Source organism: Pan paniscus, chromosome 13 (assembly GCF_029289425.2).
Source record: "Pan paniscus chromosome 13, NHGRI_mPanPan1-v2.0_pri, whole genome shotgun sequence".
NCBI classification, from domain to species: domain Eukaryota; kingdom Metazoa; phylum Chordata; class Mammalia; order Primates; family Hominidae; genus Pan; species Pan paniscus.
Genome location: NC_073262.2, coordinates 129,868,415 through 129,882,549, shown reverse-complemented (window position 1 = coordinate 129,882,549; position 14,135 = coordinate 129,868,415). Strand labels below are relative to the sequence as shown.

Here is a 14,135-nt window from a genome sequence, read left to right as displayed (position 1 = left end):
TTGGGATGCACTATAGTCTTTTTATTTAAAAGGAAGTGAGGAATATTTCCATATATGCTACTTTGTAGATTTTTTTTTATTAGAGACTAGAGGATGCCCCCAGTGCGCAAAATGAGAAAGAGAGAAAGTTGTTAAGTGGACTTTATTCCTGCCAGTGTCTTAGACATAAAAGGCTGTGATGGGGGATAGTCATCTCCTGGGAAAGGAGCCGTGCCTGGTGGCATGAACCCCACCCTAATCTTAAAGTGGTGAGGATGTGAGGAGGGGACAGTCTCAAATCTCTGTCCCACAAACAGTTTAACTATTAAGAAGAGAGATGCCACCAGCAAAGGACGGAGAAACCAGCCGGGATAATATCTGATTATGTCCTATTATTTGAACACAAAGATAAAATCTTCTGATTGACATCCATTTCAGAGTTTTGTATTTTTTAAATCATATTTTACTTTGGCATATTATATTTGTACTAATTTATGGGGTACATGTAAGATTTTGTTACATGTATCGAATGTGTAGTGTAATGATCATGTCAGGGTATTTTTGAGTATCTTTGACCCAAGTATTTATCATTTCTGTGTTGAGTACATTTCATGTCCTCTCTTCCAGTTAATTTGAAATATACAATACATTGTTGTTAACTATAGTCACCCTACTGTGCTATCAAACATTAGAATTTATTCCTTCTAACTGTATGCTTGTACCCATTAACCAATCTCTCTTCACCCCAACTCCATCAAAAAAACTCTTAGAACTGATAAACAAATTCAGTAAAATTGCAGGACATGAAATCAACATACAAAAATCAGTAGCATTTTTTATGCACCAATAATGAAATAGCCAAAAAAGAAATCAAGAAGGCAATCCCATTTGCAGTAGCCACACACACACAATAAAATACCTAGGAATACATTTAACCAACAAGGTGAAAGATCCCTGCAAGGAAAACTATAAAACACTGGTGAAAGAAATTGAAGAGCACACAAACAAATGGAAAGACATCCCATGCTCATGGATCAGAAGAACTAATCTAGTTAAAATGACCATACTACCCAAAGCAATCTACAGATTCAGTGCAATCCCTATCAAGATACCAATGCCATTTTTCACAGAAACAGAAAAAACAATCCTAAAATTCTTCTGGAATTAGAGCTTTGTAGTTTTCCACTCCTTGGCTTCTTAAAGGAGCCTGTTTTTTTGTTTGTTTGTTTGTTTTGTTTTTTTTACTTAGGGGCCTGGCAGGGGGAAGGAGGTCTTCCTTAATGTCAGAGCTCTAAAATATCTTTTTGCCCATTCTAACTGTAAGAGATATCTACTATTAACAGTTTGAGGTATATCTTTCCATGCATATTCAGGTACATATAATATTTATCCATTTCTGTATCTATTTTTTTAATAGTGGAATTATAGTATACTTATAGTTCTGCAGTCTGCTTTATTTTGATTAATTTTCAAAATTAGGAAGTAGTATAATATACAACATCATATAGAGAAAAATATGATCAGTGGCAGGGCACTTGCCCAGCAGTTTATCAAATTTTGCTCTTTTTTCTTGGTTTTGTTTTCATTAAAAAGAACACACTACAGTTATACTTGATGAGTCCCTGTGGACCATCCCTGATCCAACTCTTTTTCCTCTCTCAAAAGGTAAACACTCTAATGAGTCAGAGACGAAAGTTTAGAACTTTACAGAAAAAGTGTAATGTAGGTATCCTTATGCAACTCGTGATATGTTATGAAAACTATCATTTTCAACCAACCTCATTACCATGACATTGTTTTCTATTTCTGTACCTCCTCTGAGTTTCAAGGTCCCTGCTCATATTCCAAAAGTCACTGTAAAAATCCCAGACAATAAGGCTTTTGCAAATAGTTAAAACTGCTGAGAAGAGAAAAAGAGCATTTCTGTATCAGTTTGTATCAGCTCCACTCCTTCTTCCACTATAAATTGCAAAGATGACAATTTAAGAAGCTGAAAACACTGTTTTATTTTATTTTGAGATGGAGTCTCACTGTTGCCCAGGCTGGAGTGCAGTGGTGCCATCTCAGCTCAGTGCAACCTCCGCATCCCAGGTTCAAGTGATTCTGCTGCCTCAGCTCCCGACTAGCTGGAATTACAGGCGTACGCCACCACGCCCAGCTAATTTTTTTGTATTTTTAGTAGAGACGGGGTTTTGCCATGTTTGCCAGGCTGGTCTCGAACTCCTGACCTCAGGTGATCCACCTGCCGTGGTCTCCCAAAGTGCTGGGATTACAGGCGTGAGCCATTGAACCCAGCCTGGAAACACTTCTAGATCAGTTAATGAAACATTTGTCTTATGTAAATAATGTAAACTTAATAGAGGACAGCTTATTTTCCTTTGTAATAGCATTTCTATTTGTACCCCAAGAAACATGGACATACCAGGACTTCCAGGAACTCCGGGGGGACCACTGGGACCTGGGAATATATAACATTAATTAATTGCTTAGAAAGATATAAATGCTATCCCATCCACTTTTGAAATCTTGGGTGACAGTATACTGATAGTTAATAATACAGAGTTTTCATACTTTTTTCCTACTCTCACCTAGACAAATATCAGAAATTTTCACTTATTTAGACAAGAGAAAACTAATCTTAGAAGTCTAACACTCAAAAGTAAATCATGCTGCCTTATCATTTTCACATAATTCAGCCTAGATTTACTAAGAGCCTGCTCTGTGTTCAGCACTTGGCTGGAAGTGTAGATGCCAGAAAATCAAACAGTGCTGGAACATCCAGGATAGCAGTTTGTCTTGGTGTTCCATCTTAGATTGCTTCCATCTGTAATATCCTGGGGGTTATAATTCCTTTATATATACATGTGAGTGATTTACAGTAAGTGTACCAGATTTTTAAGAAAATCTATATCAATGTCTGTATTCATCTGTCCTTTTATTTAAATACACTGGGAAATTTTATTCTTTTAAGTAGAATTTTCCTTTGAAATCTTCTTCATAGCAATAATTTGTCTAGATCAGTGGCTCCCAATCCTGGCTGCACATTGGACTAGTCCAGGGAGTTTTTACAATCTTCTAGTGTCCAGAGCCCTCCTCCAGACAATGAAATCAGAATCACAGGGTGGGACCTTGACGAGGCCATTATAGAAGTTCCCAGGGTTTTCAATATGTAGCCAGAGATGAGAGGGATTGGCCCAGAACTTTTGGATTTCTCCAAAGTGATACAGCATAAGTACATGTGACAATAATTCACGGCATCAAGGACAGATCATTGCTTCAAGCATCAGGAAACCAGGGTTTCAGTTCCCCCTTGCAAATCTCTGTGTGAGTTTGTTCACGGTCTCCATTTTTCCCTTCATAATCCCATTGAGATTGCCAATGCCTTGCACTCCCTCCTCCTGCCCTCCAGCAAGTGTTTCCATGACAGATTTGAACTTTATGCTTTGCTACATGAAGATAATTTAATTACTTTCCTGGTATACCACCTATGAAATAAAAATATGAAGAGTAGGAGACATCAAAAAATAACACCTCTATGAAAATGAAGAGATCTCCGTTCCCTTTCCTCACCCATGTCAATTCCATAAGCACATGCTATTTATTACCTTGAAAGAAAGCCAGAAATATGTTCAGCAAATGCTTTCGGAAGAAATTTATTCTTACCTTGTGGGCCACGAGCTCCTCTGGGCCCTGGTGGGCCTGGAGTGCCTTCCTCTCCCTTTTCCTGGTATGTGTCATAATATTCTGTCTTAGAGGAGAAAGAAACGAACACAGAGAAAGGATAGCTATTTATGGACCGCTCACCAAACATCATTACTTCAGTTTCTTCATTTTGGCCCAAAGATGGCTTCCTTATTTTCCTGAATTCATAGGTTTACATGTTAGCAGGTATATGATAGTCATGTAAATGTAGGTGGAAAAATTTAAATAAGTAGACCTTTGTGGTATCACAGTATCAGATATTTTATGGGCTTTCAATTAGAAATACATTTTATGATGTGACTCAGGTTACACACCCACATTTATATGTACACATTCATACATACCTATGTATGTGTGTATATGTATAGAAAAATTAAAGTTTCACAAAATAATGACTTATTATTACAACATATGATCAACCCTGATACTTTTTATTCTATTCTACTTCACTTTTCAAAATTGCTGGTCCTGGTGGACTGAACTTATTTCCATTTTGGAAGTGTATGGAACCCACACATCAAAAAATACTGTATTTATTGTTTCTTTAAATTCCAGGGAATCCTTGACCTGCAAGAATCGAGGAATATTGTTTCTGACATGCTCAGTGGACCTACTGCTGGTATTCTTAACCATTTCCTTCCTAAGTGGAACTTCTTTTGAGGTTAGTAGAAGCTGCAAACAGAATTATATGGAATTGAATATAAGAAAATACACAGTGAGGAGTGCTAAGAATTCCTCTGAAATGTAATGAAAAGGTAGATTTCATTTAGCATTCAGTATATTTATCTTGAAGGAAAAAAGGTGGAAATATCAAAGGTTTGAAAAAAAAACACCTCTGCTTTTTCATATGCTAGATGGATCAATTACTTTGTTGACTTATTTAACAAGAGCCTTGTGGTTAAGCAATATATATAAAATCACAAAAGTATTATATTAATAATAATGTCCACCATGAAATCTGTAATGATATGCGTGTACCTACCAAGTGTTGGGCACAGTGCTAAGTGATTTCACAAAATACTTATTTATTCTTCCTGGCAACGCCACTAAAGTATTTAGGAACTGCTATAGTTTGAATGTGCTCCCTCCAAAATTCAGGTGTTATCAATGTGATAGAAGTAAGAGGTAGGGTCTGTAGGAGGTGATTAGGCCATGAGGGTTTCTCTCTCATTAATGGGATTAAGGCCCTATTAAAAGAGGCTTTGAGCAGCCTCAGGTCAGCTTGCCCTTCTGCTTTCTGCCATGTGAGGATGCAGCCAAAAAAGCCCTCACCAGACCAAGGGTCAGCATCTTGATATTGGACTTCCCAGCCTCTAGAACTGTGAAAATAAATTTCTGTTCTTTACAAATTACTCAGTCTCAGGTATTCTATTGTAGCAGCACAGAACAGAATAAGACAGGGGCTCTATGCATCCAGTGTAAAGATGCAGATTTCCAGGCCCCACTCCAATTCCTGAGTTACATTACTGAGCATGGGGGTATGAGAACTGCATTTTTAACAGGACACCCTTTCCCCTCATGACCCTTTTGCCACCATGTGCCATTTTGTTTAACCTGCATGACCATTCATGACAGCCTTGCTTGGCACACTGAATGTGAGAACCACTGTTTTTTGAGGTAGGAGATGAATGGACACCAGCACTCAGAGTCCAGGTCCCCTTTCTCCTTTTCGTCAGCTGCAGAGTCACAGAATATAAAATGTGGCTGCTCTGCAGTTAGGAGCTGACATCAAATACATGTCCACTGGGAAGGGGAGCACTGCCTGCTACACAGAGCTCGGGCTGGAATGATTGCTTTTTGCTGACCATGTATTAAACACGTTGTCATAACCCGGGCCCAGGTGGAGGGGAGGAGAAGTTGACTTCTTCATCCCTTGTTGCCTCACTGTCCTCCTCTACCCTGAAGGGGCAGGATCACCTTGGGCCTGGGCTGCTTAGACAAAGCTTTTCTTCTCTTCCATAGCCCATCATGGGCATCACTAGTGCCTTCCAGGGACCAAATAGAAATATTTACCCATGGCCAAAGGGACACATAGTGACCAGCTATTTTCTGCCCTGGTTTGACAACAAGGTAAATGTTATAATCTCTCTCACACAGTTAATGAGAGACACTGATTCAAAATTTCCTTGCTACTTTAAAGAACTTGATCAAACATAGCATTGATATTGTCTTTAATCACACTTACTGGACCACGAAATCCTGGAGGGCCAATGTCCCCTTTCTGTCCCTACAGTGAAAGACAATTACAAATTGTGAATATGGTCACCCAAAGTATTTACATATAAAAAGCAAGATGTACAGTTAAAATGAACAATATATTGATATTTAGATGTCATGTACAAACCAAATTAAAGTTAAAGAGACACTGACTTTAAATTATTTTCCTGGAGAGCGCGTGTCTGGGTAAGGAATCCCATCTACAAGGTTGTACAGAAGTAGTCATTGCCCTGGTGGTTCTCCAGGTTTCTTTCACAACACCATCTGCAATGCTTGTTCATGTTCATTGCATGTTCCTGTGTTCTCACCCAGGTTAGAGGCACAGGAATATCAGTCTGTGGGGTGTATGCATTTCCAAGTGTCCCAGCTGTAACCAACCCCCTTTCCTTCAAGAAGTCATTTCAGAATTCTACTGGAAGTGATACTATTAAAGGGTAAATCTTGACTCTGCACATATACCTACATATATAGCCATGTGCCACATGACAATGTTTGGGTCAGTGATGGACTGTGTATATGATAGTGGTCTCATAAAATTATAATATCACATTTTTACTACATATTTTCTATGTTTAGATACACAAATACCCACCTTTGTGTTACAATTGCCTACATTATTCAGTACAGTAACATGCTGTGCAGGTTTGTAGTCCAGGAGCAACAGTCTCTGCCATCTAGGTTTGTGTGAGTACACTCTATGATGTTCACACAATGACAGAATCACCTAATGATGCATTTCTCAGGACATAACCCTATCTTGAAGCAACACATGACTACACATGATTTGAAAATATTTGTAACATATTGTCAGAAGGGCAGAATACAGTTCACAACTAATTGATCATGACCTTTCAATGTATCATGACTCAGATTAAGACTCATGAACTCTAGCCTATGCTTGATCTCAAATAACCACAAACTTCCTACAATTGTAGGATTTTTTCAACCTCTTCCTCATGGAAAGCTGCACTCTCACTGGTCCTAAGTCAGACAGCTTCAAGTACACAGTACAAGTTTAATACCTTTTCCTCAAGAACACCCTTCAAATGTTTAAGTAAAGTTGCCACATCTCTCTTTTCTTCTTAACAGACCTAGTAGGGTATTTGAATGAAGTCTGTTATTGTAATCCCTTGTACTTAGGTCCAGGGTTGGAGGTAAAAGTAAAAGCACAGGCAAAACCCAACCTATTAAAATAGGCTATTAGGGAGAGGATTACCTTAATGCCATCTTCACCCATTAACCCAGGGAAACCCCTGTTGCCCTTGACTCCCTAAAGAAAAGAACAAAAAGAAATGGGTCAGAAGACACAGGAGCCAGCTTCTTCTGGGGGGAGCAGGTGCAATTTGAACTCCTCTGAAACAAAAGAATGTGCTCAGATGATCTCTCTTCACAGTGGGGATGTAAAACTATGATTCCCAAATGCAGTTTTTAAAAGCTGTAAGCTTTTTGTTTGTTTATAACTATTTAGTGATTTTAAAAAATCCTTCTTCAGCTAGTAGGACTGACATTTTTACTACCTCCATGGGCCAAATCAACTCTATACCTCACTTCCAGGGAAGCCAGGAACACCATCTTTTCCGGGTTTTCCCTACAGCAAAAACAAATCAAAAACATGAAATGTAATAAATATGGCTAACTTTACAAATACGGAAATCTTAAGTGATATGATCATCTCCTCTTGACCTCAGGCATGAAAAGTCTGAGTAAAGATCTTCACCCAGGTGTTAGAAGGAAAAACTATTAACCACAGAATACACAATGGCCCTCTCTTTCCAGGGAAAGCAGAAGCCAGTCAGAATGGGAAACTGGAGAAAGTCAGAGAAGGAAGGAAGGACATTAACAGCCAAACTTAAATTAGAGCTGATGCTGTTCATCCTAAACTTGGAAGGGAAAAAAACACACACACACACTGGGCAGAGAAGTAAATAAGGAAGCCTAGAAAAAGGAAGGTGTTTACAGTCCATTTATTTATTTATTTGAAATGTTGGTAATTCCTTGGACCCCAGGTCTGCCTATATTTAAATATATGTATAAAAGATATAGTGTGGTATCTCAACCGGCAGTTTGGATTGACTTTTATGGTATTTGCCCTTCCTGATAAAATTTAAAAATCATGTTCATTGAATATTTTTTCTCAGGCCAAAAAATACATTCTTTGCTTATGTATAAGTTTTGTAGATTTTACTTTTCCAAATGTATAACTTTTAGAGATTTAACACAATATATGGATTTAAATCTTTCCGAAATGGATCTGGGTGGGGTAGTGGGGGCCCCTGCTGCTTCCGTTTTTCCAGCTGCCCACTTCTGGTCACAGATTGCCCTATTTCCTTTGTGGGGGCTGCTCTTCCCTCCCTCTGGTGGTTCTGATGGCACTGTCAGTCTCAGTAGCCCACTGCCCCACTGGCCTGGCCAATTATAGTACCCTTTTCTCTTGGTCACTGCCTTTTATCCAGAGTGAGACCAGATATGACCAAGCTGGGCCAATGAGATGAATTCCCTGGGATTTTATAAATGGACACAGGGAGAAAGATGCTCTCTTTCTCCTCTAATGCCATTAGCCTGAAGTTGTCTGCTGCAGGGTAGCTCTTTCTCCCCATCTCCCCTGACATGGAAGATCATCTGCCAGAGGAGAGAATGAGGCTGATATGCAGAGAGAAGCAGAAGTGAGATGGAGAGGGAGCCCTGCCCTTATGTTTTCAGGCTCTGAAGTCCTTGAACCCTGTTTTAGCCTTGAACGTCTTAGATACTTGAGTAAGTAAATCCTGCCTCCCAAATCTTAAAGAACAGAAATTTTTAGCTTGAGCTAGTTTGAGTTGGGCATCTTGTTCCTGTAACCTAAAGAGTCCCAAGTCCTGACTAATCAAAACTGCACATGACACCGAATTTCCAAATTTACCTGCAGGCCAGGGTCTCCAGGCGCACCCTTTTCAGATCCATATGATTCTCCAGGCAGTCCCTGTATTAATTAGAGCCATGTCAAATTTTATGAATTACTGATTTTTTTACTTACATTGATTTTTATTAATTTGTCCCTTTTGGTTATTCTGCCATTTAAAAACATGTTTCAGTGCTGAGCCATCTAAGAGAGAAATCTTATTGATGAATAGTAATTAAAAAACAGATGCTAAAAAAGCTGATGCTGAAGATAAGTCATAAGATGGGTGGCATTGGGTGCATGTACAGCAGTGCAAGGATTTCAGCTAGGAGTGGCCGTAAAATAACTCTAGTGTATTCATGATCTCTGCGGTCAAATGTTATTGTATTTTAGCCAATATTAAGACTTAAAAGCAATAGCTGCTCTGCCTGTGGAGTAGCCATTCTTTTATTCCTTTACTTTCTTTAAAAAAAAACAACTTAAGACAAAACACACATCAAACTAAATACTAAGGCTCTACTTTATGTGTTATGGGGACAATATAACTTTAAATAACCTACTGAGGGTCCAGGAGGTCCAGGCTCGCCCATTGCTCCCTTGTCTCCCTTTTCCCCCTTGAGGTCCTGCCAAAGAAACAGTTCAACATTGTTACAAATGGATGAAATGAGATTTCACTGATTCAACAGTGGGACAAATCCTCTATCTGTTCAATAAACTGGGTTTACAAACTATGAATGTGCCTCATGTTAACACAACCCAATACACCTTCCATTTCTCACATTTCAAATTTTATACCTGCGAACTCACTGAAATTACCTGCAAACATTTTTTTAAGTATCTTTTTTTTTTTTGTTTTTTTTTTTTAAATGAAGTCTCACTCTGTTGCCCAAGCTGGAGCCTCAGATCTTCCCCATGTAATATTTCCAGGATTTATGAGTAAAGGACAGGAAGGAATAAATCCTGGAGGTTCTGGCTGGCTGAGGGAGCTGGGCTGAGCTGGACTTAGATAACAAGAGCTTGTAAAAGAGGTGCAGGGTCACAAGGACTTCATCCTAGACACGGGAAGGCACAACACTAATCATAAAATCGCAGAGTTACCGTTCTGTTATCTGGGCCAGTTAGGGTCACAATAACTGTTCCTGGTGGTCCCGGGGGTCCTGTTAACCCTTTCACACCCTAAAGACAAAAACACTCAGGAGTGAGAAAATAAACAACAGCATCAACATTTCAATGTTACTACGTTTGAAAGGTCTACTTTTCCCCTTTGGTGCTTATACGGGAAGATAGAACAAATGAAGGCCCATCAATTTCAGCTTGGCCCGTAAGTAAACGGTATAGGCTGATATGCTCTGGGACATAAAATATCTTGCCTGCTAATAAAACATAGTATTTAAATTACCCGCTCTCCTTTATGTCCTATCACTCTTTCACCCATGTGACCCTGTAAGAAAACACAAAACCAAATTATTTTCTAAAAATAAATATGAATAAATAGTCTAAACCCATCAAAGTTCCAATATTTGTAAGGGAGCATTTATATTTTAACTTTCATTTTAGAATGATACATTATTTTAGCTATTTCTTAGAGAAGAGCATTGATATGTTTCTTTTAAAGGAGGAGCTCTTAAGGTGCAGAAAGCTTAAGGGATTTACCTAACATGGCAAATGCTGACATGCAGTGGTGTGGGGGAGGGAAAGGAGCCCAGCTCAGAGCATATTTTTCTGGCTCTGCATTAGCTAGTTTTAATCCCACTGGCCGGCTACTTAACTTCCTGATGCTCTTGTTTTCTTGTTTTAAAAATAAGAATGGGTAGCTGCGTTTCAGGATTCTGAAATTCAATACTTAATAGAGAATCTAAGAAAAGAATTCCAGCTACCGACTTCACTAGTAATTTAGTGACATGAGTCTAATGCGAATAGTTTCTTCACTAATGATGGCTGATCCATCATTTCAACTCATATCTGCTTGCTTTTTCACCACTGAGTACGCAGATCTTCCCCTTGTTGGACCAAAGCTAGATCAAAACACTTTAAACCTCAGCTCTGCCATGTACTGTCTATTGGACAATTCACTTAACCCGAACCTATCCATCTCTCAGGGTGCGTGCATGTATGAGTATGAGTGTGTGTGTGTGTGTGTGTGTGTGTGTGTATGCATTTGTGTGTATCAATGAGATAATAAATATGAAAGTATCTTGGAAAATACCTCATATAAAAGGCTACCCAAGCCGGGCATAGTGGCTCATGCCTGTAATTCCAGCACTTTGGGAGGCTGAGGCGGGCGGATCACCTGAGGTCGGGAGTTTGAGACCAGCCTGGCCAACATGGTAAGACCCTGTCTCTACCAAAAATACAAAAGCATTAGCTGGGAGTGGTGATGCACACCTGTAATTCCACTTAGTCGGGAGGCTGAGGCAGGAGAATTGCTTGAACCCGGGAGATGGAGGTTGCAGTGAGCTGAGATCGCACCACTGCACTCCAGCCTGGGCAACAGAGTGAGACTCCATCTCAAAAAAAAAAAAAAAAAAAAAAGAAAGAATAAAATAAAAGGCTACCTGATAGTAGGAGATACTGTGTTTAGGACCAATTTCCTGTTGGGGCTCAGCCTCACTCAACATTTTTATAATTAAACTAACAATTGCACTTCTGTTTTTTTTTTTTTTTTTTTTTTTTTTGAGATGGTGCCTCTTTCTGTCACCCAGGCTGGAGTGCAGCGGTGCTATCTTGGCTCACTGCAAACTCCAACTCCCAGGTTCAAGCGATTTTCCTGCCTCAGCCCCCTGAGTAGCTGGGATTACAGGCATGCACCACCATGCCCGGCTAATTTTTGTATTTTTAGTAGAGATGGGGTTTCATCACGTTGGCCAGGCTGGCCTCGAACTCCTGACCTCAAGTGATCCACCCACCTTGGCCTCCCAAAGTGCTGGGCTTACAGGTGTGAACCAATGCGCTTGGGCTGGTCTTAACAGAAATGCATGCAAGACCCTGTGTAATGAGCACACAAATAGCCATCTTTTACTTACTAGCATAAGACCAGGTTGGCTTTGTGAAGCAGCACACTACAAAAACTCAGAGGATAATGTGCTGTGTGAGATGATCAGAAAAGGAAAACCTGTGGATTAAGAATCTTTGCCTTTTTCTTGATAAGTAGCTTCTTATAAATTGAATTAAGATTCTTTGTATCAGGGGTCAAGGTACTGAAATGCAAGGAGAAAAGAGGTGAGAGCAGCTAGCCATGCTCTTCCCTGCTAGGGATCCTTGTGAGTTCCAGAGAGGTGCCTAACAGTGACCCACATGAAGAAGCAGACCAGGTTTGGCTTTGAGATTGAGTAGGGTGTGCTAGCTGTTACATCATATGAACTGTAGTCTACCTTAGGTCCTCTAGGTCCCATGGCTCCTGGAAAGCCCTAGAAAAATCCACAAATGAAAATCACAGCAGGAAATGCATCCAACCAGAAAAATTCTTTTAATAGCTTTTTAATAATAAATAATGAATCTATTAGTTGACAGAGTCTCTAGCAAGGATGACTTGATACTCACAAAGAATCCCGGAGGACCAGGTGGGCCAACAGGCCCAGGAAAACCTGGAGGGCCTGGCAAACCCTTGAAATTGAGAGAAGAATAAGAGTAAGTTTAAATTTACTTCTCACTTAATAACAATGTCCATTAATTAAATGCATTAAAATATTTTAATAAAATCAGAAGAGCATAACACCTCCCCTTTCAGTGGCTGCAGCTAATGATAACAAACATCAAAAAGTGTTGCCATGTGTAACAGGCTGGCAGGACCATCTGGACGATAACGTTTCTAAAATGACCAAAGTAGTTGCTTTACTTCAGACGTTTCAAAATTTTGCTTTTCTCTTTCTTCCCACCTCTTTTCTTCTCCCTTTTCCTTTCTCTCTCTCATTTTGGCCAAGCATGCTCCTACGTTAGGGCCTGCCACCTGCTCTCCCTCTGCCTAGAATCCCCTTTTCCCAGGTATCTGTATGACTCACTCCCTTTTCCTTTTCTTGTCTTTGTGCAATTGTCATCCTTTCCATAAAGCCTTCCTGCTTATCCAAAGTTGTAACCCACCTTCCAACCCAGACACTTCCTATCCTGCTTTCGTGCATTATTTTTATTTTTAGCATTTATTACTCACACACCATAGGGTTACTCATTTACACTTTTTTGTTTCTCCCATGAGAATGTAAGCTCTATGAAGGCAATATATATATATATTTTAAGAGACTGGGTCTCGCTATGTTGCCCAGGCTGGCCTATAACTAGGCTCAAGAGACCTTCCCGTCTCAGCTTTCCCAAGTAGCTGGGACTACAGGCACATGCCACCATGCCTGGTTCATACAATTTTTAAATCTATCTATCTATCTATCTATCTATCTTTTATCTATCTACCTATTTTTTTGAGACAGAGTCTCATTCTGTCCTCAGGCTGGAGTGCAGTGGTACGATCTCTGCTCACTGCAGCCTCTGCCTCCTGGGTTCAAGTGATTCTCCTGCCTCAGCCTCCCAAGTAGCTGGGACTACAGGCGCACGCCACCACACCTGGCTAATTTTTGTGTCTTTAGTAGAGATGGAGTTTCACCATGTTGGCCAGGCTGGTCTCAAACTCCTGACCTCAAGTGATCCTCCTGCCTTGGCCTCCCAAAGTGCTGGGATTACAGGTGTGAGCACTGTGCCCAGCCTTAAATCTATATTTTGGCTGATTTGTGCCCTACTGTATTCCTAGTGCCTAGAAATAGCCCCTAGCACATAATTGGCAGGTAAAAAATATTTCTTGTATAATCAAATGTACCATCGTTATATCTTCAGCATCATCACAATGACTAATACATAAATGATAATCAATACACATTTAAAGAATATATCAATATCTCAGATTACTATTATCTCTTCGTCCTGGATCCCCTGCCTTCAGCATCTGGACTCTTAAATGTTTTCTAAGCAGAAAAGCGAGAGCCACCATATCTTGCATGTCTTCTCAGGAGCCTATAATGGCTCCTAATTGCATCATTCTGCATTTTTTTGCAGCTCCTAATCTAACTTCACATCCTCAGTTGGGATGGCTCACCATACAGGAGTTCAACAGCCTCAACTCAAACTCACTTAGGCAAATATCCCATCTCTACCCAGGAATTTCTACATATAATTCTGAGCTAAGTTAAAATAATTCTGGTTAATTGGCTGGGCATGTTGGCTCACGCCTGTAATCCCAGCACTTGGGAGGCTGAAGTTGGTGGATCACCTGAGGTCAGGAGCTCGAGACCAACCTGGCCAACATGGTGAAACCCCATCTCTACTAAAAATACAAAAATTAGCCAGGCGTGGTGGCCAGCACCTGTAATCCCAGCTACTCAGG

General features: G+C 40.0%; 1 protein-coding gene and 1 long non-coding RNA gene across 3 annotated transcripts in view; one reads left to right on the top strand and one right to left on the bottom strand.

Moving 5' to 3' along the window:
• COL4A3 (collagen type IV alpha 3 chain) overlaps positions 1–14,135 on the bottom strand; it is a 148,659-nt gene that overhangs the window by 50,855 nt on the left and 83,669 nt on the right. The window contains exons 10-20 of the mRNA XM_003821829.5: positions 12,314–12,376; positions 12,145–12,180; positions 10,173–10,214; positions 9,872–9,949; positions 9,334–9,396; positions 8,795–8,854; positions 7,442–7,486; positions 7,115–7,168; positions 5,867–5,908; positions 3,643–3,727; positions 2,402–2,437 (exon numbers count right to left, since the gene is read on the bottom strand). Coding sequence (XP_003821877.2) covers positions 2,402–2,437; positions 3,643–3,727; positions 5,867–5,908; positions 7,115–7,168; positions 7,442–7,486; positions 8,795–8,854; positions 9,334–9,396; positions 9,872–9,949; positions 10,173–10,214; positions 12,145–12,180; positions 12,314–12,376 — 604 coding nt within the window. The remainder of the gene's footprint in view (positions 1–2,401; positions 2,438–3,642; positions 3,728–5,866; positions 5,909–7,114; positions 7,169–7,441; positions 7,487–8,794; positions 8,855–9,333; positions 9,397–9,871; positions 9,950–10,172; positions 10,215–12,144; positions 12,181–12,313; positions 12,377–14,135) is intronic.
• The window catches only part of LOC117979478 (uncharacterized), an 89,868-nt gene that overhangs the window by 61,461 nt on the left and 14,272 nt on the right, over positions 1–14,135 (top strand). For both annotated transcript variants that reach the window (XR_008624601.2, XR_008624602.1), the window contains exon 5: positions 4,237–4,342. This is a non-coding gene — a long non-coding RNA (uncharacterized LOC117979478). The remainder of the gene's footprint in view (positions 1–4,236; positions 4,343–14,135) is intronic.